Source organism: Grampus griseus (assembly GCF_964374135.1).
Source record: "Grampus griseus genome assembly, chromosome: 13".
NCBI lineage: Eukaryota > Metazoa > Chordata > Mammalia > Artiodactyla > Delphinidae > Grampus > Grampus griseus.
In genome coordinates this window covers 28,605,584-28,629,453 of record NC_139007.1, presented here as the reverse complement: position 1 = coordinate 28,629,453, position 23,870 = coordinate 28,605,584, and the positions used below count along the sequence as shown (strand labels likewise).

At 40.6% G+C, this 23,870-nt stretch overlaps 1 protein-coding gene across 1 annotated transcript; it reads left to right on the top strand.

Moving 5' to 3' along the window:
* Positions 1 to 17,207: 17,207 nt before the first annotated feature.
* NDUFAF4 (NADH:ubiquinone oxidoreductase complex assembly factor 4) lies at positions 17,208 to 23,169 on the top strand. The gene is made up of 3 exons (XM_082669250.1): positions 17,208 to 17,443; positions 17,977 to 18,080; positions 21,294 to 23,169. The coding sequence occupies exons 1-3, from the start codon at positions 17,308 to 17,310 to the stop codon at positions 21,579 to 21,581; spliced, it is 528 nt and encodes a 175-aa protein (XP_082525376.1). The 5' UTR covers positions 17,208 to 17,307; the 3' UTR covers positions 21,582 to 23,169.
* The last annotated feature ends 701 nt before the right edge of the window (positions 23,170 to 23,870 follow it).

Below are 23,870 nucleotides of genomic sequence, written 5' to 3'. Positions count from 1 at the left end.
TACCTCATTGGAATTAAATCAAAACCTAGCCATGACTAAATATTCCCTACTTCTATAAAAAGCAAAACAGTGGGGTTTGGAGAACAGATACATTATGAAATCTGTCTCACGGAAGGAAAACTAAAGAGAAAAAAGTGAGAAAAGGAAGCCAGTGACACGTGGGAACAGGGAGAAGGGGAAATGGTGGACTGGTAAAGCAATGATGTTGGAAATGTAGCTATCCATTTATGGGGGAAAAGTTAGCTCTTTACATCACAGGTGATTTAAAATATCACCAAGTATGTAATTAGATCTGTCGTGCCATTGTTCTACTTGATTTATTTATAAAATAATAAATAAATTCCTATATCAATATCACACTGTAAGGTTTTATATTGTATTCTGATATCTTATAGGGTAGGACTTCCCCATTGCTGTTTTTCAAAAATTTACTGGTTCCAAAGCAATGTACAGAAAGAACAAAGCTGAAGGCATCATGCTCCCTGATTTCAAACTATATTATAAATTATAGCAATGAAAATAGGATAGTACACAGATCAATGGAACAGAATAGAGAGCCCAGAAGTCAACCCACACATATACGGTTAATTAATTTATGACAAAGCAGCCAAGAATATACAATGAGGAAAGGACAGTCTCTTCCCAATAAATGGTGTTGGGAAAACTGGACAGCCACACACTGAAGAATCAAACTTGACCACAATCTTACACAATAACATAAAAATTAATTCAAAACAAATTAAAGACTTGAACATGAGACCTGAAACCATAAAACTCCTAGAAGAAAACATAGGTGGCAAGCTCCTAGATATAGGTCTTGGTGATTATTTTCTGAATCTGACACCAAAAGCAACAGCAACAAAGGCAAAAATAAATAAGTGGGACTACATCATACTAAAAAGCTTCTGCACAGCAAAGGAAACCATCAACAACATGAAAAGGCAACTTACTAAATGGGAGAAAATAGTTGCAAATCATATATATGATAAGGAGCTAATATCCAAAATACAAAAAGAACCCATACAGGTCAATGGCAAGAAAAACAATCTGATTTAAAAACTGGCAGAGGATCTGAATAGACATTTTTCCAAAGAAAACATACAGGTGGCTAACAGGTATGTGAAAAGATTCTCAACATCATTAATCATCAGGGAAATGCAAATCAAACCACAAGAGATATCACCTCATATCTGTAAGAATAGTTATTATCAAAAAGGCAAGATATAACAAGTGCTGGAGAGGATGTGAAGAAAAGAGAACCTTTGTGCATTGGTGTTGGGAATGTAAATTGGTGGAGCCACCATGGAAAAGAGTATGGAGGTTCCTCAAAATATTAAAAATAGAACTACCATATGATCCAGCAATCCCATTTTTGGGTATTTATCCACAGAAAATGAAAACACTAACTTGAACAGATACATGCACCCCCATGTTCACTGCAGCATTATTTACAGTAGTTAAGATATGGAAATAACTTAAGTGTCCACTGATGGATAAATGCATAAAGAAATCAAGGTATATATACATACAATGGAATATTATTCAGCCATAAAAATAATGAAATCTTGCCATTTATGACAACATGGAGGAACCTCGAGGGAATTATACTAAGTGAAATAAGTCAGAGAAAGACAAATACCATACAACTTTTCTTATATGTAAAATCTTAAAAAAAACAAAAGAACAGGGCTTCCCTGGTGGCGCAGTAGTTGAGAGTCTGCCTGCCAATGCAGGGGACACGGGTTCGTGCCCCGGTCCGGGAAGATCCCACATGCCGCAGAGCGGCTGGGCCCGTGAGCCATGGCCGCTGAGCCTGCGCGTCCGGAGCCTGTGCTCTGCAAGGGAGAGGCCACAACAGTGAGAGGCCCGCGTACCGCAAAAAAAAAACAAAAACAAAAGAACACACAAGTTCATAGATAACAGAGAACTGATTGGTGGTTGCCAGAGGCAGGGGCTGGGGAGTGGGAAAAATGGGTGAAGGGGGTATAAATTTATTTTAATTTATTTTACTTATTTTTAAATTAATTTATTTATTTATGGCTGCATTGGGTCTTCATTGCTGCGCACGGGCTTTCTCTAGTTATGGCAAGCAGGGGCTATTCTTCGTTGTGGTGCGTGGGCTTCTCATTGAGGTGGCTTCTCTTGTTGTGGAGCATGGGGTCTAGGCACGCGGGCTTCAGTAGTTGTGGCACGTGGGCTCAGTAGTTGTGGCTCACAGGCTCCAGAGCACAGGCTCAGTAGTTGTGGTGCATGGGCTTAGTGGCTCCGCGGCATGCGGGATCTTCCTGGACCAGGGTTCGAACCCGTGTCCCCTGCATTGGCAGGTGGATTCTTAACTACTGCACCACCAGGGAAGTCCCAAATGGGTATAAATTTATTTTAAAAGAAAAAGAAAAAAAGAGGAAAGTGCAAAACAATATATATCGTATGCCAAATTTGTGAAAAAAATTTATTGGCTATTTTTTTCGCATTTTCTGTTCCAGATGAACTTTAGTATCAGCTGTCAAGTTTCACTTTATAATTTCAATTGAAAGTGTATCAAATTCATGGATTAATAATTGACATTTTTACACTCTTGAGACTTTGCTTCAAGGAACCTGGTATGTGTACCACTTGTTCTTTTTGTCTTTTCATAAACTTTGTGGTTTACATAATTTGGGTTTTACACATTTTTGGAAGTTTATTCCTAGATATATAATGGTTTTCGTGGCCATTGTCCATGGAATTTTTTGGCTGCTATATTTTCTAACTGATGTACAGGACAGCTAGCTTATTGAGTTCTTTTATAAGATCAAATTGTTCTTTGAATGATTTCTCGAAATTTCTAGGAAGACAGAGATACTGATTGTTCAAAAGAACAAATAGGGCTTCCCTGGTGGCGCAGTGGTTGAGAATCTGCCTGCCAATGCAGAGGACATGGGTTCGAGCCCTGGTCTGGGAAGATCCCACATGCCGCGGAGCACCTGGGCCCGTGAGCCACAACTACTGAGCCTGCGCATCTGGAGCCTGTGCTCTGCAACAAGAGAGGCCACGATAATGAGAGGCCCGCGCACCGCGATGAAGAGTGGCCCCCACTCGCCGCAACTAGAGAAAGCCCTCGCACAGAAACGAAGACCCAGCACAGTCAAAAAAAATTAATTAATTAATTTTAAAAAAACATCAAAAAAAAAAACAAATAGTTCTTACTTCCTTTACTTGTTCTTTATTAGCTAGGACCTTCAGCAAAATGTTGAATAGGGCTAGTAGTGGAAGACACTTCCTTTATTGGGCTTGCTTCTAACATTGCCCCATTCCATATGATATTTGTTATTATTTTTTGATATGTACTCTTTATCAAATAGAGAAGGTTTCCTTCTATTCTTGACTGGCTAAATATATTATTACCAATGGGTAGTGAATTTAACCAAATATATTTTGTGAATCAGTTGAAATACAGTATTCACTGGGTTGTGTTAATTTCTGGAGCATGGGGTCCTCTTTCAGGTTCATGCGGTTGTTGCTAAAATTCAGTTCATTGTGGCTGTGGGACTGAGGTACCTGCTTCTTTCTGGCTGTCACCTGGGGGTAGCTCTCATCTCCTAAAGGCCCCTGATGTTCTTTGCCATGTGGCCTCTTTACAGGCTCTCTAAAGACTCTCTAACAACATGGCAACTTGCTTCTTTGAAGCCAACAGGAGACTCTCACTTCTGACTCCTCAGATGGAGTCTTATTTATTTCTTTATTTATTATTATTATTTTTTAGGCCATAAAACACGGCATGCAGGATCTTAGTTCCCTGACCATGGATCAAACCTGTGCCTCCTGCATTGGGAGTGTGGAGTCTTAACCACTGGAATGAAGTCCCAGATGGAGTTTTATTTAATGTAAGGTAATCACAAGAGTGACATATTCTATTATATAGTCTATTCTGTTCTATATCTATGTCCTATTCTATTGTATCCTGTTCTACTTGATTTTATTCACAGTTGTCACACTTCATTGGCTATAAGCAAGTCACTCAAGGAGAAGATATTATATATTAAAGTTGTACATAACGTGGCATACATCATGTTCTCTCATTAAAAAAATTCTCTATATTTGTGATCACACTCTTTCCAAAAAAATTCCTAAGGGTTTTTATTTGTGCCTTTATTTTTACTTACATTTGTCAGATTTTATATTTCCCAGGAACTAGTTGGTTTTGTTTTCTATGTAATTAATTTCTGCTTTATCTTCAGTCTTTAAATAATTTTTTGGATTTATTTTTAGTCTTTTTTTGTGTGTGTTTTGACTTCAATGTTTAATTCAAATTCATTGAATCTTTGAATTTTCTAGTGTTCTAACAAATGTATTGAATAGAAACACACACACATTTTCTTCCAGTATGGCTTTGACTGCATCCCAAAAGTTTCGATAACTATTTCTTCTTTTTTTTTTTTAACATCTTTATTGGAGTAGAATTGCTTTACAATGGTGTGTTACTTTCTGCTGTATGACAAAGTGAATCAGCTATATGTGAACATATATATCCCCATTACCCCTCCCTCTTGTGCCTCCCTCCAACCCTCCCTATTGCATCCCTCTAGGTAGTCACAAAGTGCCAAGCTGATCTCCCTGTGCTGTGCAGTGATTGTCACTAGCTATCTATTTTACATTTGGTAGTGTATATATGTCCATGCCACTGTCTCACTTCGTCCAGCTTACCCCTCCCCCTCCCCATGTCCTCAAGTCCATTTTCTACATCTGTATATTTATTCCTGTCCTGCCCCTAGGTCCATTAGAACCTTTTTTTTTTTTCTGACTTACTTCACTCTGTATGAAAGACTCTAGGTCCATCCACCTCACTAAAAATAACTCAATTTTGTTTCTTTTTATGGCTGAGTAATATTCCATTCTACATATGTGCCACATCTTCTTTATCCATTTGTCTGTCGATGGACATTTCGGTTGTTTCCATCTCCTGGCTATTGTAAATAGTGCTGCAATGAACATTGTGGTATATGTCTCTTTTTGAATTCTGGTTTTCTCAGGGTATATGCCCAGTAGTGGGTTTGCTGGGTCATATGGTACTTCTCTTTTTAGTTTTTTAAGGAACCTCCATACTGGGCCTTCCGTGGTGGCGCAGTGGTTGAAAGTCTGCCTGCCGATGCAGGGGACGCGGGTTCGTGCCCCAGTCCGGGAAGATCCCACATGCTGCGGAGCAGCTAGGCCCATGAGCCATGGCTGCTGAGCCTGCGCGTCCAGAGCCTGTGCTCCGCAATGAGAGAGGCCACAACAGTGAGAGGCCCGCGTACCGCAAAAAAAAAAAAAAAAGAAGCTCCATAGTGGTTGTATCAACTTATATTCCCACCAACAGTGCAAGAGGGTTCCCTTTTCTTCATATACTCTCCAGGATTTATTGTTTGTAGATTTTTTGATGATGGCCATTCTGACCAGGATGAGGTGTTACCTGACTGTAGTTTTGATTTGCAGTTCTCTAATGATTAGTGATGTTAAGCATCCGTTCATGTGTTCTTGCCAATCTGTATACCTTCTTTGGAGAAATGTCTATTTAGGTCTTCTGCCCATTTTTGGATTGGGTTGTTTGTGTTTTTGATATTGAGCTGCAAGAGCTGCTTGTATGTTTTTGAAATTAATCCTTTGTCAGTTGCTTCATTTGCAAATATTTTCTCCCATCCTGAGGGTTGTCTTTTAGCCTTGTTTATGGTTTCCTTTGCTGTGCAAAAGCTTTTAAGTTTCATTAGGTCCCATTTGTTTGTTTTTATTTTTATTTCCATTTCTCTAGGAGGTGGGTCAAAAAGGATCTTGCTGTGATTTATGTCATAGAGTGTTCTGCCTCTGGTTTCCTCTAAGAGTTTGATAGTGTCTGGTCTTACATTTAGGTCTTTAATCCATTTTGAGTTTATTTTTGTGTATGGTGTTAGGAAGTGTTCTAATTTCTTTCTTTTACATGTAGCTGTCCAGTTTTCCCAGCACAACGTATTGAAGAGACTAACTCTTCTCCACTATATATTCTTGTCTCCTTTGTCAAAGATAAGGTGACCATATGCACATGGGTTTATCTCGGGGCTTTCTATCCTGTTCCACTGATCTATATTTCTGTTTTTGTGCCAGTCCATACTGTCTTGATTACTGTAGCTATGTAGTATAGTCTGAAGTCAGGAAGCCTGATTCCTCCAGCTCCGTTTTTCTTTCCCAAGATTGCTTTGGCTATTCGGGGTCTTTTGTGTTTCCATGCAAATTGTGATTTTTTTTTGTTCTAGTTCTGTGAAAAATGCCATTGGCAGTTTATTAGGGATTGCATTGAATCTATAGATTGCTTTGGGTAGTAGACTCATTTTCACAATATTGATTCTTCCAATCCAATAACATGGTATATCTCTCCATCTGTTTGTATCATCTTTAATTTCTTTCATCAGCGTCTTATAGTTTTCTGCATACAGGTCTTTTGTCTCCTTAGGTAGGTTTATTCCTAGGTATTTTATTCTTTTTGTTGCAATGGTAAATGGGAGTTGTTCCATAATTTCTCTTTCAGAATTTTCATCGTTAGTGTATAGGAATGCAAGAGATTTCTGTGCATTAATTTTGTATCCTGCTACTTTACCAAATTCATTGATTAGCTCTAGGAGTTTTCTGGTAGCATACTTAGGATTCTCTATGTACAGTATCATGTCATCTGCAAACAGTGAAAGCTTTACTTCTTTTCTGATTTGGATTCCTTTTATTTCTTTTCCTTCTCTGATTGCCACGGCTAAAACTTCCAAAACTGTGTTTACCAGTAGTGGTGAGAGTGGGCAACCTTGTCTTGGTCCTGATCCTAGAGGAAACTGTTTCAGTTTTTCACCATTGAGAACAATGTTGGCTGTGGGTTTGTCACATATGGCCTTTATTATGTTGAGGTAGGTTCCCTCTATGCCTACTTTCTGGAGAGTTTTTATCATAAATGGGTGTTGAATTTTGTCAAAAGATTTTTCTGCATCTACTGAGATTATCATATGGTTTTTATCCTTCAATTTGTTAATATGGTGTATCACATTGATTGATTTGCGTATACTGAAGAATCCTTGCCTTCCTGGGATAAACCCCACTTGATCATGGTGTACGATCTTTTTAATGTGCTGTTGGATTCTGTTTGCTAGTATTTTGTTGAGGAGTTTTGCATCTATGTTCATCAGAGATTTTGGCCTGTAGTTTTCTTTTTTGTGACATCTTTGCCTGGTTTTGGTATTGGGGTGATGGTTGCCTCATAGAATGAGTTTGGGAGTGTTCCTCCCTCTGCTATATTCTGGAAGAGCTTGAGAAGGATGGATGTTAGTTCTTCTCTAAATGTTTGATAGAATTCACCTGTGAAGCTATCTGCTCCTGAGCTTTTGTTCGTTGGACGATTTTTAATCACAGTTTCAATTTCAGTGCTTGTGATTGGTCTGTTTATATTTTCTATTATATCCGGGTTCAGTTTCAGAAGGTTGTGCTTTTCTCAGAATTTGTCCATTTCTTTCAGGTTGTCCGTTTTATTGGCATAGAGTTACTTGTAGTAATCTCTCATGATCCTTTATATTTCTGGAGTGTCAGTTGTTATTTCTTTTTCATTTGTAATTCTGTTGATTTGAGTCATCTTTTTTTCTTGATGAGTCTGGCTAATGTTTTATCAATTTTATCTTCTCAAAGAAACAGCTTTTAGTTTTATTGATCTTTGTTATTGTTTCCTTCATTTATTCTTCTTTTATTTCTGACCTGATCTTTATGATTTCTTTCCTTCTGATAAATTTGGTTTTGTTTTGTTTTGTTTTTTGCGGTACACGGGCCTCTCACTGTTGTGGCCTCTCCCCTTTTGGAGCACAGGCTCCGGACGCGCGGGCTCAGCTGCCATGGGTCACGGGCCTAGCCGCTCCATAGCATGTGGGATCTTCCCCGACTAGGGCACGAACCCATGTCCCGTGCATCAGCAGGTGGACTCTCAACCACTGCGCCACCAGGGAAGCCCCGGGGGGCTTTTTGTTGTTCTTCTTCTTCCTCTAATTGCTTTAGGTGTAAGTTTAGGTTGTTTGAGATTTTTCTCGATCTTTGAGGTAGGATTGTATTGCTATAAACTTCCCTCTTAGAACTGCTTTTGCTGCATCTCATAGGTTTTGGGTCGTCATGTTTTCATTATCATTTGTTTCTAGGTATTTTTTGATTTCCTCTTTGATTTCTACAGTGATCTCTTGGTTATTTAGGAGCATATTGTTTAGCCTCCATGAGTTTGTATTTTTTACAGTTTTTTCCCTGTAATTGATATCTAGTCTCATAGCGTTGTGGTCGGAAAAGAAACTTGATATGATTTCAATTTTCTTAAATTTACCGAGGCCTGATTTGTGACCCAAGATATGATCTATCCTGGAGAATGTTCCATAAGCAGTTGAGAAGAAAGTGTATTCTGTTGTTTTGGAATGGAATGTCCAAAAATATCAATTAAGTCCATCTTGTCTAATGTGTCATTTAATGCTTGTGTTTCCTTATTTATTTTCATTTTGTATGATCTGTCCATTGGTGAAAATGGGGTGTTAAAGTTCCCTACTATTATTGTGTTACTGTCGATTTCCCCTTTTTTTGGCTTTTAGCATTTGCCTTATGTATTGAGGTTTTATGTAAATATTTATTGTGCATAAATATTTACAATTGTTGTATCTTCTTTTTGGATTGATCCCTTGATCATTAAGTGGTGTCCTTCTCTATCTCTTGTAATAGTCTTTATTTTAAACTCTCTTTTGTCTGATATGAGAATTTCTATTCCACCTTTCTTTTGATTTCCATTTGCATGGAATATCTTTTTCCATCCCCTCACTTTCAGTCTGTATGTGTCCCTAGGTCTGAAGTGGGTCTCTTGTAGACAGCATATGTCTGGGTCTTGTTTTTGTATCCATTCAGCCAGTCTATGTCTTTTGGTTGGAGCATTTAATCCATTTACATTTAAGGTAATTATCAATATGTATGTTACTATTACCATTTTCTTAATTGTTGTGGGTTTGTTTTTGTAGGTCTTTTCCTTCTCTTGTGTTTCTTGCCTAGAGAAGTTCCTTTAGCATTTGTTGTAAAGCTGGTTTGGTGGTGCTGAATTCTCTTAACTTTTGCTTGTCTTAAAGTTTTAATTTCTCCACCAAATCTGAATGAGATCCTTGCTGGGTAGAGTAAACTTGGTTGTAGGTTTTTCCCTTTCATCACTTTAAATATGTCCTGCCACTCCCTTTTGGCTTGCAGAGTGTCTGCTGAAAGATCAGCTGTTAACGTTATGGGGATTCCCTTGTATGTTATTTGTTACTTTCCCCCTGCTGCTTTTAGTATTTTTTGTTTGTATTTAATTTTTGATAGTTTCATTAATACGTGTCTTGGTGCATTTCTCCTTGGTTTTATTCTGTATGAGACTCTGTGCTTCCTGGGCTTGATTGACTATTTCCTTTCCCATGTTAGGGAAGTTTTCAACCATAATCTCTTCAAATATTTTTTCAGACCCTTTCTTTTTCTCTTCTTCCTCTGGGGCCCCTATAATTTGAATGTTGTTGCTTTAATGTTGTCCCAGAGGTCTCTGAGACTGTCCTCAATTCTTTTCATTCTTTTTTCTTTATTCTGCTCTGTGGCAGTTATTTCCACTATTTTATCTTCCAAGTCACTTATCCGTTCTTCTGCCTCAGTTATTCTGCTATTGATTCCTTCTACAAAATTTTTAATTTCATTTATTGTGTTGTTCATCATTGTTTGTTTCATCTTTAGTTCTTCTAGGTCCTTGTGAAACATTTCTTGTATTTCCTCCATTCTATTTCCAAGATTTTGGGTCATCTTTAGTGGCATTACTCTGAATTCATTTTCAGGTAGCCTGCTTATCTCCTCTTCATCTGTTTGGTCTGGTGGGTTTTTACCTTGCTCCTTCATCTGCTGCATATTTGTCTTCTCATTTTGTTTAACTTACTGTGTTTGGGGTCTCCTTTTCGCAGGCTGCAGGTTCGTAATTCCCATTGTTCTTGGCCTCTGCCCCCAGTGGGTGAGGTTGGTTCAGTGGCTTGTATAGGCTTCCTGGTGGAGGGGACTGGTGCCTGTTTTCTGGTAGGTGGGCTTGGATCTTGTCCTTCTGGTGGGCATGGCCGCATACAGTCATGCGTTTTGGGGTGTCTGTGAACTTAGTATGACTTTAGGCAGCCTCTCTGCTAATGGGTAGAGTTGTGTACCTGTCTTGCTAGTTGTTGGCATGGGGCATCCAGCACTGGAACTTGCTGGCTGTTTAGTGGAGGTGGTTCTTAGTGTTGAGATGGAGATCTCTGGGAGAGCTCTCACTGATTGATTTTACATGGGACAAGGAGGTCTCTGGTCGTCCAATGTCCTAGACCCGGCTCTCCCACCTCAGAGGCTCAGGTCTGATACCCAGCCGGAGCACCAAGACCCTGCCAGCTACATGGTTCCAAACAAAAGGAAGGGGAAAAAAGGAAAAAAACCCACAAACAGGGAGAACCCCAAACCAAACGGTAAAAGCAAAAAAAATTTTTTTAATAAAAAATATATTTAAAAGTAATTTAAAAATAAAAGAGAGCAACCAAACCAATAAACAAATCCTCCAATGATAGGAAGCACTAAAAAGTAAACTAAGATATACATAAAAACCAGAAACAAATCAGATGCAGAAAGCAAACCACAAGTCTACTGTTGCTCCCAAAGTCCACCACCTCAATTTTGGGAACATTCATTGTCTATTCAGGTATTCTACAAATGCGGCATTCATCAAGTTGATTGTGGGTATTTAATCTGCTGCTCCTGAGGCTGCATGGAGAAATTTCCTTTTCTCTTCTTTGTTTGCACAGCTCCTGGTGTTCAGCTTTGGTTTTGACCCCACCTTTGCGTGTAGGCCACCCTCAGGCATCTGTTCCCTGCCCAGAAAGGAGGGGGTTAAAGCAGCAGGTGATTAGGGTTCTCTTGCTCACTCAGGCCAGGGAGAGGGAGGGGTATGGTAGTCATAACTGGAATGCGGGGGGAGCCTGCGCCGGCAGAGGCTGGCGTGACATTGCAAGAGCATGAGGAGTGCCGTGTATTCTCCCGGGGAAGTTGTCCCTGGATCACAGGACCCTGGCAGTGGCGGGCTGCACAGGCTCCCAGGGTGGGTGGTATGGATAGTGACCTGTGCTTGCACACAGGATTCTTGGTGGCAGCGTTAGTGTTTCATGCCTGTCTCTGTGGTCCAAGCTAATAGCTGCAACTCACACCTGTCTCTGGAGCTCACTTAGGTGGTCCTCTGCCTTTTGTGGGCACACAGGACAGGAAGCCCCTCTCCTCGCACACCCTGAAACAATGGTCTCTTGCCTCTTAGGCAGGTCCAGACTTTTTCCCGGACTCCCTCCTGGCTAGCTGTGGCTCACTAGCCCCCTTCAGGCTGTGTTCGCACAGCCAACCCCAGTCCTCTCCCTGGGATCTGAACTCCAAAGCCTGAGCCTCAGCTCCCATCCCCCACCCACCCTGGTGGGTGAGCAGACAAGTGTCTCAGGTTGGTGAGTGCTGGTCAGCACCAATCCTCTCTGCGGGAATCTCTCTGCTTTGCCCTCTGCACCCCTGTTGCTGCGCTCTCCTCTGTGACTCTGAAGTTTCTCTTCCCCTGCCACACCCCGTCTCCACCAATTAAGGGGCTTCCTCGTGTGTGTAAACCTTTCCTCCTTCACAGCTCCCTCCCACTGGTGCAGGTCTCGTCCCTATTCTTTTGTTTCTGTTTTTTCTTTTGCCCTACCCACGTACGTGGGGAGTTTCTTGCCTCTTGAGAGGTCTGAGGTCTTCTGCCAGCATTCAGTAGGTGTTCTGTAGGAGCTGTTCCACGTGTAGATATATTTTTGATGTATTTGTGGGGAGGAAGGTGATCTCCACGTCTTACTCCTCCGCCATCTTGAAGGTCTCATTGATAACTCTTTCTTTTAATGTTTTTCATTTCTAAGGAGTTTGTGCAAGGAGAACAACAGGAGCAGCAGCTGCTCTCCCTCTGTGTCCCACATTTCAGACAGCTATTTTCTTCCAGTCTGAGTCCAGAGAACTGATAAACTCTCCCACAAATGGCCTGCATTCCCCAAGAGTATCTGCCTTTTAAAAGTGGATACAGCAGAGAAGAGGAGAAAAACCTTAATGTAAAGAAAGGAATGGATGGGTGATTTTGAAATTCTAAGCTGAGAGGGAAGTAATGGAGTGGGAAGAAGAGAAAGGTGGTAGACCTCTGGTGTCTCTAAGACACCATAATTAGGAAAACAGTCATGCTGCTTTATATACAAGGAAGATACATACTCTTGCTGACTGAGGCTTCTCAGACACAGGTGTTCCAGAAAGGTGAGAACTTGGGACCCAAGAAGAATTGTTTCTCTGTGCAGTGTACAGAACTGGCAAAGCAGTGGCAAATTTGCTAGTGAGCTACCATCGCTCTTAGGCAAACTCTGACAGAAAGAATACAAGTGCTCGAGCAAAATGGTTTTATTCTTTCAACAATTAGTTTGTTTCATTGGAATATAAACACTGTGGAGCTGAACAAAAAAATACTAGACATTCTCTCCATCGTTCTAGTTTTGAATTTTACTAATTTGATCATAGACACACTCGTCGATACGGATATTCTGAAGATGGTTACTGTGCTGGGCAGAACGTGGTACCCCAAACACATCCACTCTTAATCCCCAGAACCTGCAAAAGGTACTTTGCAGATGTGATTAAATTAAGGATTTTGAAACAGGAGATCATCCTGGATTATCCACGTTAGGGCCAATGTAATCACAAGGGTGTTTTATAACGGGAAAAGGGAGACAGGAGAGTCACGGTCAGAGAAGGAGATATGACAGTGCAATGATTCATTTGCTGGCTGCCAAATGCTATAAGTGTCTGGAAGCCAAAAAAGACAAGGAAAAGAATTCTCCTTTGGAGCCTCCAAGATGAAGACAACTCTGCTGACACCTTGATTTTAGCCTCCTAAAACCCATTTCCAGCTTTCCAACTTCTGACCTCCAGAACTGTAACATTATAGTTTGTTCTGTCTTAAGGCACTATTCGGTGGTAATTTGTTACTAGCGATAGGAAACTAATATAACGACAAAAGTCATGAGTGCGGTAGCCACAGAGCAGGCATCTGGGTATAACTGCTGGTTGATAATTCTAATCTGTGAAACCTAGTGTTTCTCAGTATGAATACTGGATCTGCCCAAGCCTAGTTTGTTTTGGTTTTTGGTTTTGGTTTTTTACTGAAATATTCTAGGTTTCACAAACTGACAACACTATCTCACTATGCATCACTATGGAACTGGTTAAGCTTGGGAATCTGGTAAATGACCTCAGCTGCACTCACAAATTCCTTGGCCCCTGGAGCTGGGGTGCAGGGCCTGGGGAAGTTCCATCTGATCCTGGATACCTCTGCCGATATAAGTCACTCCTCCACAAATCTGCTGTGCTTCTCACTAGTAGTTGGGGTTTGGTCAATGAAACCTCTGGGGACTGTCCTGAGCATCTTGCGTCACCTGTCACTTAGGTTTAGTGACTGCAATCCTTTGGAGAACACAGAATGCCTTTGAATTATGTTCAAAGGAAGGAGTTTGCATAGGTAAAAGTCTAGGCAGACAAAAACAGATTGAGGGTGAAGGAGGGACTGGCAAGGGACTCTTTCTGCTGCCAATACAGGCAAAGGCAGGTGGCATTTTTTGCCTCTGAGCTAATGATTCCCACCCAATTTCCAACCTTAATGAGCTCAGCAACGCCACCACATGTGCAGAGCGTGCTTATCAGAGAATAAAAATTGAATTTGGAATACCTATTTTTAAAAATTAAATTCTTAAAGAACCCAAATCTTTTTTTTTTTTTTTGCGGTACGCGGGCCTCTCATTGTTGTGGCCTCTCCCGTTGCGGAGCACAGGCTCCGGACACGCAGGCTCAGCGGCCATGGCTCACGGGCCCAGCCGCTCCGCGGCATGTGGGATCTTCCCGTACCGGGGCACAAACCCGTGACCCCTGCATCGGCAGGCGGACTCTCAACCACTGCGCCACCAGGGAAGCCCAAGAACCCAACTCTTACTTTACTTTCAGGTATTTAGTTATGTTACTCACCTATAGACCAGGGCTTCAGAATATCTAGTCCTTTTTCAAACTTCCCTCTGTTCCTCTGGAAAATGGAAAGCAATGCAAATATTGAACATCATATTCTGAGCTAGGCACTGTATTAGACACTTTATATTTTTAAATGGTGTGAAACCTATTAGATAATTACTATCATCCCAATTTTAAGATGAAGAAGTGAGCATAACCAGAGTGAGTGACTCACAAGGACTCACTTCTGGCAGAGAGCCTGTCTAGGGCCTAGACTCCATCCAGCTCAGGGGCCCTTCTCGTCTTTGGGTTCATTTAATATTTATCTGACATTTGTTTAGTACGTACTATGTACCAGGCACTGTTCAATGAGATGCAGACAGCAGTGAACAAAACAGACAATAATTCCTATCCTCATAGAATTTACATTCTATTGTGTTGGCAAGGCCCTGGGTTTTTTCACTGGTACCCTAGGATATTCAGCAATACATACCCATCATACACCACACAGAGAGATGCTTAATTCTAAGCATCATCCTAGTTATACTTTCCTTGGGGACCTCACTTCAACCCTAAAATAAACACAGGGAGAGTTCTGAGTTCACACTTCATGTTAATTTGCATATTTGACAAGAAGAACTGGAATTATGCATTTGTGATTCGGGTTTTATTTCCTGATGATTCCCAAGGGGTGACAGCCAATTGTGCATTTCTGGTGACGTACCCCTGCCTTCTGTTCTGCTCTTTAAGGGCTTGAACAGGTCAGGACTTGGCAAAGGAGCTGGCCCAGGTTGGATGATCCTTTATATATTGAATCCAAACTCTACTTAAATGTGGGAATTCAAGGAATTCTTTCATGTGGTAGTTCCCATAGCCCCCTACACTTCCTGTAACTTCTGTCTCACATTACTTTTTCATGCTGCCAGAAGTATAGTGGAATTTCTATGAAGATGAGTTTTTCACTTTTAACATATTTTAACAGGCAGTGAATGGAATTGCTACCATAATTGCTGAAACACATGGATACATGAGGCAAACGAAAATGTATTGGTATCCATAGAAATATGAATACCTGTGCTATAAAGCACTTAGGTATAGGCATGCTTGTCTCAAAGATGGAAATCTTGGAGCAGCCTGCCACCTTCAGGACAACTTTCCAACTAACTCTACCAGAGAACACTGGTTTTAGCCTCTATAAATTCCGACTACCAATTCCAGTTAAAAACATTTCATGATAATCAATGGTGGAAGCTATGTTCCTTATAAAACTTTTGCTATTATTATTATATGTAATAATTACCTTATTTTTCTTTAAATAAAATGGCCCCTTTCTTTACTTCAAGATTCTTTTTAAAAATTATTACCTCAATTCAATTATCTTTACATCAATTATTTCATTGCTTTTAACTTTGAGGCAGGAGGTAGATGGGCCCCCGGGACAAATGGTTTGAGTTCGTTCCTGTGGACTGATACTCTGAGACAAGAATAACAGGACAATTGAGAGAGGAAGCTGGGCCCTGCCCAGGTAGAACATGAGACCACATATTCCTCATTCTCAAAGTCAGGAGACCACCCCGACTACACATGCATAGAAAGTCTCCTTGGAGGTCAGAAAGGGAGTGATGCCAGGTGATGTTGTGTATCCATATGCCTCTTCGGTAGAATCCATCTTGGCTAAGAGATGTGTGTGCACACGTGGGAAGATCCTGAGATATACCAAATACGGACTTTGAACCAGGCAAATCAGAATGATTGGTCAAAGGAAACCCGGAACAAATGCCCCATAAAAGTGATTCAAACTGCCACGAGGGTGCGACTCTCTCTGAACCCACCCATGTGTCTATCCACATGTACTGTACTCTTTTTTTCTCCTAATAAATACTTTACTTGTTTCACTACTTTCCGTCTTTGTGGGAATTCTTTTTCTGCAGAGCTGTAGAACCAGGGCCTTGTCACTGACCACTGGTCTAGTGGCTAGGATTCGGTGCTCTCACTGCCACGACCGGACCTCAATCACTGGCCAGGAACTGAAACCCTGCTTCAAGCCGCTGCAGGCCGAGGCCACCTGCATTTCACTAAGGAGAGCTGAGAACACTAAAAACAGATCTTGCAGCCACAGTCTGAAAAATACTGTAACCTTTGGAAACTGTGCTACTTCCTAGTGGGTTCTTTGATTATGGATTAATGACAATATTTCTAAAGAATCTTAAAGAAAAGCAGCAACACAATAATCCATTCAGAAACAGGAGGAGGAAGAGGGAGAGAGGGAAAGAGGGAGTGAGACAGAGAGAAAGAGAAAGGAAATATGTACAGCACTTGCTTTTTTTGTTTGTTTTTTCCCTATTGTCTGTTCCTTTCATTAAGTTAAAGGAGGTCTCCCTGGCTTAAAAAGATTGAGGAAAGCAGAATAAAGGAGAAATAGGCTAGGGAATGACGTGGTGACTCAGTACTTAATAGTATGGAGATATAACACAAATTAGTATCAAAAATACACAAAGAGAAGGGAAAGGTCAGCATAACGTAAATCGATACAATTAGATCAAATGGGTTATGAGAGTGGGATGTAAAAGACTATGGTAAAAGAGAACACGGCTCAGATTCAAACTCATCAGGTAAGGGGACAGGAAAATAAGGCACATTTAAATAAAAGAGTGACAGAACAAATATTCATGGAGAATGATTAAACTTTCATTATTTCCTTTCACAAAAGCAGGAAAGGGCCATTTTAGAATCTTCCGTTACCCTGGTGCCATTAGTTCCATTTTTACTGGCTTCCTCTTTGGTTGCACTGACCTGTGAAAGGACTTCAAGGTCAATTTGCTTAGACTTTCTCAGCCCGCAACTTTGGAATCACGAGGGAAGCTTGAACCAATGCCGGGACTCACTTGGGAGGAATTAAATCAGAAAATCTGGGGTGAGGCCCGACGTGAAACTGCTTTAAAACTTCCCGCCCGACTCCACCAGTCTCTGGAGAGGTAAGCCATCGTGTGTCCGAACCTTAAGTCCCGCCCCATCTCGCCGGAAGCGGCCACAGGGGGGAGCACATCCAGGCCCCGGAGGAAGGCGCGCTTCCTTTGTGATACTCTGGGCGGAGACGCTGCATGCGCCCTCCCGACCGCTGGGGGGCGAACGGCGCGCAATCAGCGTCCGCTTTCCGGCGCGCGGCCAGAGCGACCCAGACATGCTCACGCTCCGGTGCGTCCCGGAGGTCGCCCGCGCCGGTGTTTAACCACGTGTGGTGTGAATTTAAGGGCATCATGTTATGAAGAGATGGGGGCTGCGGTGACTCGCGCAATCAGGAATTTCAACCTAGAGAACCGGGCGGAACGGGAAATCAGCAGGATGAAGCCCTCCCCCGCTCCGAGGCACCCCTCCACCAAGAACCTCCTGCGAGAGCAGATGAGCAGTAAGTGGTGCCAGGGCGCGTGGGGCCTTGCGGTGCGGGCTCCCTGTGCGGGCAGGGCTGTTCCACGCCGGTGGACCTCCGTCCAGTGGTGGGGGTGACCAGGGTCGGCTGCAGTCACTCGGGTCAGCCGAGCGCGGGAAGGGGGAGCCACCAGGCCGGTGACATTGAGACAGTCCCCTTGCGCTCGCGGTGGAGGCGGCGGCTCTGCCTACTTCGTAGTCCTGGAGATGTTAGCTTGTGCCCCCGCTGCCCCCGCCCTCCCCGGCTTTTGTCTTTAATGCTCAGTGACTTGATACAGGGAATCAAAATCAGAAGGGATCGTGTGCAAGAGAACTCTCTAGATGTCTTCACAGATTGATAGACACCGAGCTTGACCTAGCATTTTGAGTTACACTTAAAACATGTTCTGTAGTGTTCGAGTGATTGTTGATTAAGCAAAAAGTTAAAAGTGACTGTCTTGTGTTAAGTGTTTACGATCTTAGAGGAAACTTTCTTTGGCTTTAAATATTGTGACATTCTTTTTCTTTCTTTAGGCCATCCAGAAATTAAGGGAGAAATTGCTAGAAAAGATGACAAACTGCTGTCATTACTAAAAGATGTGTATGTCCATTCCAAAGATCCCGTGTCTTTTGTTCAGGTAATGTGTGTTTTAATTGAGTAAATACATAATTTAACCCTTTGGGGCTCCAGGAGAATGACCAAGAGAAGTGTGGCAAATAGTAAAAAAGAGTGAGCGCTCTGCAAGTGTAAAACTGTCAGTGTGCTTCTGACCAGAATGCAGAGCATTGGCAAAGTTGAAGTACAGCAGTCTAAGCCAGACACATATGTCTCCGTTCATTGGATATTTTCCGAAATTCTAAAAGACTTGTGAAAGTATTGATTGTGTGCAACTCGGTGAATTATTTGGTATTATTTCAGAATTTGTAAGATTTGGTACGGTACTTCTAGTGATTGTCATTGGAATGACCAAGGGAGGGCTTTAATACTATTTTCTCATACTTCAGTGGATTGAGGTATGTTTTAATATCAGAGATTCCTTTAGTGTTGTGTTGTTGGTGCTTGATTTTTTTAAATTTTGTTTTTTAAGAATATTATTAAGATAGAATACGTAAAGATAGGGAGATCACAGAATACACTGGGAACGGGAACCTGTATGTAAGTGCCAGGCACAAGTGCTTTGCATACAGAGAAGAACAAAACGTCTCTAGTCCTTGATTTCACGGTGCTTATAGTGTTGTGAGGGACACAGGCATTAAACAGATGAGCAACCATAGGTACATAGTTACTAATGACTCTCTGAAGGAGAAATATAGGCACAGTGAGCATATCAGAGGGACTTTTTTGAGACTGAAGGATCAGGGATGGTTTCTGAGGAAGTGACATTCAAACTCAGGCCTGAAGGATGGGTGGGAGTTAACCAGATGAGTTTGTGGGGCAGGAAGGTTCTAAGTAGGAGGAAGAGTTTGATTGAAGGAGAGGGAATTGCCAATGACAATTCCTATCTTTCCATTCTAAAATTCTCTGCTTGTCTCTGTAGATAGGCAATAGACGGTTTGCACAGATAAAGTTATTAGTATGATTTTCACTAGAGAAGAGATATAAAACTCATGTACAATAAGGTATGTAAATTGTTGCACACAATAGCAGTTATAGAGTTCGATTATCACCACATGCTCATAAGAAATATATGTATAGGGGTTGATGTTCATGTTCTTTATGTTATTTTTAGGCAGGAGTTAGATAATACTTCTAAGTATTGTTTCTCTCACATGTACTTATTCATTCGAAAATTGGCTCTTGGGGAGCAAAAAACACTTCTTATGTATAAAACACAGAAATGTAGTTATAATACATAGGATACATACAGTGGTATTAAAATTTCTTGGGGGGGTATTAGGAAAAGTCTGAAAAGACTCACGCAGAGTGATAATGAAGAAAAGGTTGAAGTGCCTACTTATGTTCTTTGTACCTTTTTTTCTTTTGGGAAGTTCATAATTTTCTTAATGATTTGTGATGTCCCTGGACATCAGTGGAAAGTGAAGAAGTTGTTAGGAGTATTTCAGGCCAGAGTTACAGTATGAAGGTAGGAGAGAGTGTGATGCCTTTAGAGTTCAGTACAGTTAGGAGAAAGTATGAGGGATGAATTTGGGAGAAATGAGGTGGGGTAGAGAGTAATAGGGGCCCGATCATGAAGATCCTTATTTGTCTTGCTAAGGAATTTGGGTTTTATCCTGAGGGCGGTGGGAAATCATTGAAGAGTTTCCTGTCGATCAGTGACATCAGATTTGCTTCATTCTGGGGACAGTTTTGAGAGTGGGCTGGGAAGGAACGAAATGCATTTTATCTAGTTAGAGGAGACCAGGGTTTTGCAGTAGTTCCTGCAAGAGACGTTGGCTTGGACAAGGGTGATTTAGTGACTGGGAGAGAAGTGAACGGGTTTGAGAGGGACTTTGGTAGTATCAGCAGGATTTGGTCGTTGATTGCCTATAATGAGAGAGAGGGGGAGGTGTAAGGTATCACGTAAGAGAAGCTCTGGGTTTTGGAGTGGGATATGGGAGGTGGGTGGTAATGGTCACCGAGCTAGTGGATATGGGGATAGTATTGGATTTTCAGAGGAAAGGGATAAGTTCAGTTTTGGACATGTTGATTTTGATGTGCTTATAGATTATCCAAGTAAAGATGTCATTTGTCATTTGGGAATTTGGATCTGGAAGTCAGGAGAAAGGTCGAGGTTTGAGATCACATTCGAGAGTCATTAACACGTAGATAATAATAATAAGGGGGTGTGTGGGATTGCTTGGGAGGAATGTGTAGAGTGAGAAGACAGCCTGGGCTAGAATTTGGTGCACACTAACATTTACGGGGCATCTGAAGGGAAATAGTCCACAAAGGAAACAGAAGGAACCACTACAGAGACAGATGGAAAACTAGGAGAGGGGTAGTATGGAAACCAAAGGAAAGATAGTTGTGGGTCCGTGGGAGTGGTCAGCAATGTCAGGTGCTGTAGTGAGTTCAGATAAAGCCTGAAAAGTGTCCTCTGGATGCAGATCTAATCTTCTGGATTTGAGATCACAAGTATCTCTTTTAAAGTTGAACTAAAAAGAAGGAAACTGGTCATAAAAAAAGTGTTGCTTTTGGGTTTGGTGGGTGTTTGTAAAATTCAGTGACTACAGCATTTTCATATTTTGACCAAACAGCAGTAATAGGCAGGGTGCATTTGAAAGGAAAGGTAAAGAGGGATGGTTGGTGTAGCTGATAGAGGAATGGAATACAGAGCACAAATGCAAGGGTAAGCTTGGGCGGGACAGACAGATGGAAAGATGGGTGTTATAGGTAGTTTTACTTATATTTATTGCGGTCTTAGAGGCATTAGTTTATTTTCTCTGAAGAGGCAAGATCTCTAGCAATATTTGAATTCATTCAAGGTGTTTGGAGGCACTGAATATGAAATACAAAACTAGGAAACAGAATGGAGATTATCAAGGTACGCCGTTAGAGCAGCATCAGAATCCTGCCCTTCTAAAGCAGTTTTTTATCTTTTCTAATCAGTGCATTATTGTTGTTCTTTTAATATATATGAAATAATGTAGTAAGTGGATGGTATACATTTGATTATTATTTTCTAGAACTACCTAAACTTTCTAATGATTGACTTATGGTTATGAAACGGTGATATGGCAAAAGTGCCATTGAACTATGACTCATTATAATGAGAAAATATAGTTTAGAAAATCATGGGTAGTATTTATTTGAAGAAGAATAATAGAGATTCTAGAATCATGAAAGTAGATGTCAAATCCTTGCTCTCATCTTGAAAGCTTATTTTTTGGTTTTTGTTTCTTGATACTAGGTAAAGGATGCTGGAACACCTCAGAAGCCAAAGGAGTTCAGGTTGCCAAAAGACCATCATTCTGACATGATGAATGTTAAGAACATTCCCAAAGGCAAAATTTCCATTGTAGAGGCACTGACACTTCTCAATAATCATAAACTTTATCCAGACACATGGACTGCTGAGAAAATAGCTGAAGAATACCATCTAGAACAGCAAGATGTAAATTCCCTTCTCAAATATTTCGTTACTTTTGAAGTTAAAATCTTACCCCCTGAAGGCAAGAAAGCAATACAATCAAAATGAAGAGAATCTTGAAATAACTTTTCCTTTATTTACTCTGCATCCCTGTACCCTGTTTATTTTCTCATTTTTAGCATATTAAATTATATAAATTACCAAATGTGTTAAGCTCCCTCCTTGTGAGAGCATGCTATTTATTGAGCTCTGCTGAATTTTCAGGATTGCTGTTAGAATTAATTTTGTTCTCTTTTAAACTTTAATTTGGTTTAGGCATATGTTCTTATGCAATAACTTATTAGCATGACTAATCAGCACATGTATAAATGTATTATAAATAAAAGAGTTATCATACTTTAGGCAAATCATATCGTCAGCCTTTAAATTGATATATAACCTTTTGGGAAATGTCCTGAATCCCTCGTTTAACATTCAAAGCTTCACCTTCCAATTTTGGTGGTTAGTTTATGTATGAAATAACTTTTTAAAAATATAAACAGGAATTGGTGTATTTAAAATTTTAGCAGTCTCTGCTTTGACAAACATAAGTTCAAAAACTTTCAGAGAGACAGGCATAGTGGAACCTATCTGAAAAAAATAACTTTTCTCTGGACTTAGCATAGAAATACAAGGAAATTTTAAAGAGTGGATAAATCAGAGAACTATGGTAAATTGAATTTGGTGATCAAATACATATATTATTTTCTAATTTAAATGCTGGTTGAAAGAAGAGAAAAAATAGCAAGTAGAAATATAAAGTGGGATCACTGGAAGGGAAATTGCTGCTTCATCCATTTAACAAACTTCTGAGCACAGTGTGTCTTAAGTGAGATTGTGTAATTTGAGCTCTGTCATATTACTACCTGTGGGATTTTGGGTAGATTGTGTAACCTCTTTGAGATTGAATTTCCCCTATAAGAAGTATAGTGCTGCCTTATTAAATCAAAGGGTTACTGTGACGATACATAAGATAACAAAGGACTACAAAGGACTGAACAAATTCGACTCATTTTTTTCCATCTGAGAAGAGCAGCCTGGGGAGGTTTCATGACCTAGCTAAGATTATTCTGTAGTTTATGACATAGCCAGGCCCAGAATTTAGGCTTTCAAAGTCCTAGTGGTATGTTTTTTTCAAAAAATATATCTCAAAAGTGTAGAAGGTGTGAGTTGTGGGAATATTCAGAGAATGTCGTAAGAAAAATTCCAGGTTATCAGTGTCTTTCTGAGGGAAGACAGGCATTCCCTACTTTCCAGGGATTTCCCTGGAAATGGTATGGAAGTTGCTGAGGAATTCAGCATGATGATGGAATGAGGCATTTGTAATGTTGAGAAGAGAAAAACTGACTGAGATGGGTAAGTTTTAAGCTGTATTCAAGTGCAGTCCCATTATGTGAATAAACTATACCTACCTATATTTGGTTCAAAACTAGTTCTTTTAAGAAAAAAAGAATTCTTAATATAAAATTGTATTTTAAAACTCGGATAACTCAATTATCAAAACTGTTTTCTTTTACCAAATAAAGGTCAATACTTGTACTTGAATCACTAATACTGCTATTTCTGAGCCATCTTCCCTATTCAAATTTGCACTGTGATTAGGCGGCTGTAAATATAGCTGTTGTTATGTGTGTCACATGATAAAATAAAGTACTTCCCATATCATTCATTGGCCTATTACTGCTTTTTATTACAGGTAGGAGAGTGTTGGGTAGTAGTGGTGTCACAGAAGGCATGGAGTTGAGATTCAGAAAAATCTAGATGTAGATCTCAGCATCCGTCTAGCCATGTGATGTTAGAAATGTCCTCAACTGTAAAACAGGTAATTGCTTACATCTTAAAAGCAGTTACTGTACTAGGCATTGATCAAGAAAATTTAATAGGCATGAGGGTAAGTACTGTTAACCATATTTTACAGGGAAAATTGAAGCATAGAAATCTAAAGTAACTTTTAAAAGATTACCTAGCAAACATTGGAACCTGGATTTAAACCCTTGTAGGTTATTTTCAAAACCCTGTGCTCCTAACTACAACACTATGTTGTCTTTCTGTGGGATTATAAGAATTAAGTGAAGAGGGACCTTCAAGATGGCAGAGGAGTAAGACGTGGAGATCACTTTCCTCCCCACAGATACATCAGAAATACATCTCCATGTGGAACAACTCCTACAGAACACCTACCGAATGCTGGCCAAAGACCTCAGACTTCCCAAAAGGCAAGAAAATCCCCACGTACCTGGGTAGGGCAAAAGGAAAAACAAAAAAAACGGACAAAAGAATAGGAATGGGACCTGAACCTCCCTCTGGGAGGGAGCTGTGAAGAGTGAAAAGCTTCCACACACTGGGAAGCCTCTTCAC

Bases quoted from the DNA above. Each gene is read 5' to 3' on its own strand.
- NDUFAF4 (XM_082669250.1), top strand. From the start codon at position 17,308: ATGGGGGCTGCGGTGACTCGCGCAATCAGGAATTTCAACCTAGAGAAC. The intron at 17,444-17,976 runs GTAAGTGGTGCC...TTCTTTCTTTAG, and splicing joins CCTGCGAGAGCAGATGAGCA to GCCATCCAGAAATTAAGGGA. The intron at 18,081-21,293 runs GTAATGTGTGTT...TCTTGATACTAG, and splicing joins ATCCCGTGTCTTTTGTTCAG to GTAAAGGATGCTGGAACACC.